Genomic DNA, 989 nt, shown 5'->3' on the forward strand with positions numbered 1-989 from the left:
TCGCCCTGCTGCTGGGAGCAGGAACCCGAGCGCCTCGGGGCGCGTGAGCACGAGCACGCCGCTCTCCGCCTGGGGAGACCCGGCAGGTGGCGCTCGGCGGCCCGGCCTCAGCGCTCACCTGTGTACATGCAGGTGAGCATCAGCCCCAGGGCCGCCATGGAGCGGTGCGGGCTGTGCACGTTCACCCGGTCCACACTCAGCTTGACCAGCGACTCTGCGTCCAGCCGGGGCAGCTGCTCGGACAGCAGGAGGCGCTCGAGGCCCCTCAGGACGCAGTGGTAGACGGTGGAGGGTGTGGCCTCCTCGCTGCCGGACAGCATCACGCCGCACATCTGCGCGGGAGGGAGCCGGGTCAGGCGCCCCGCGGCTCGGCCCCCATGGACGCGGCCCGGGGCAGCGGTGCGCACCCACCTGGATGACCGCTGCCGAGAACTCCGGCCCCACGTCCAGGGGGTAGTTCTCGATCAGGTAGAAGGCAGTGGCGCACATCACTAGCACGTGCTGCTGGCTGTGGCTGTTCACGCAGCTGAAAACACCGGCAAGGGCCCGCTGTAGGCCGCCGCCACTGTCTCAGTGGCCCCGGCGGCCGTCCCGCGAGAGGGCAACTGCCCACGCCAGCAGGGCCGGCCGGCCCTAAGGTGGGGGAGCCCCCCCGCCCGAGGGCAGCGCGACAGCCCCACTCACTGGGCCATCCCTCTGAGACTGGACAGGAGATGGTCGCTGAGCGCCGGGATGAGCTGCTTGGCCGTGTCGTCCAGCAGGTCACACTCGAGCACGTACAGGGCGCCGTGCAGCGCCCCGACCTTGCTGGGCAGGTGGCTGCTCCGCAGCGTGCTTTCCAGCAACCGGCTGACCGGCTCGGCCACAGCCTTGTCCTAGAACAGGCGAGTGCAGGTGGGCGTCCGCACGGGGCACCGCCCACCGGCGTCGTGCTGGCAGAGGGCGGCGTGACCGGCTCTCACAGGGGCCCCACGGGCTGCCTGGGGCGT

At 71.7% G+C, this 989-nt stretch overlaps 1 protein-coding gene across 1 annotated transcript in view; it reads right to left on the reverse strand.

Moving 5' to 3' along the window:
* The window catches only part of HTT (huntingtin), an 81,848-nt gene that overhangs the window by 3,173 nt on the left and 77,686 nt on the right, over positions 1 to 989 (reverse strand). The window contains exons 59-61 of the mRNA XM_012724062.1: positions 685 to 875; positions 412 to 526; positions 119 to 332 (exon numbers count right to left, since the gene is read on the reverse strand). Coding sequence (XP_012579516.1) covers positions 119 to 332; positions 412 to 526; positions 685 to 875 — 520 coding nt within the window. The remainder of the gene's footprint in view (positions 1 to 118; positions 333 to 411; positions 527 to 684; positions 876 to 989) is intronic.

The sequence above is a fragment of the Condylura cristata genome, unplaced genomic scaffold, assembly GCF_000260355.1.
Source record: "Condylura cristata isolate star-nosed mole 26May11 unplaced genomic scaffold, ConCri1.0 scaffold00012, whole genome shotgun sequence".
In the NCBI taxonomy this organism is placed as follows: Eukaryota; Metazoa; Chordata; class Mammalia; order Eulipotyphla; family Talpidae; genus Condylura; species Condylura cristata.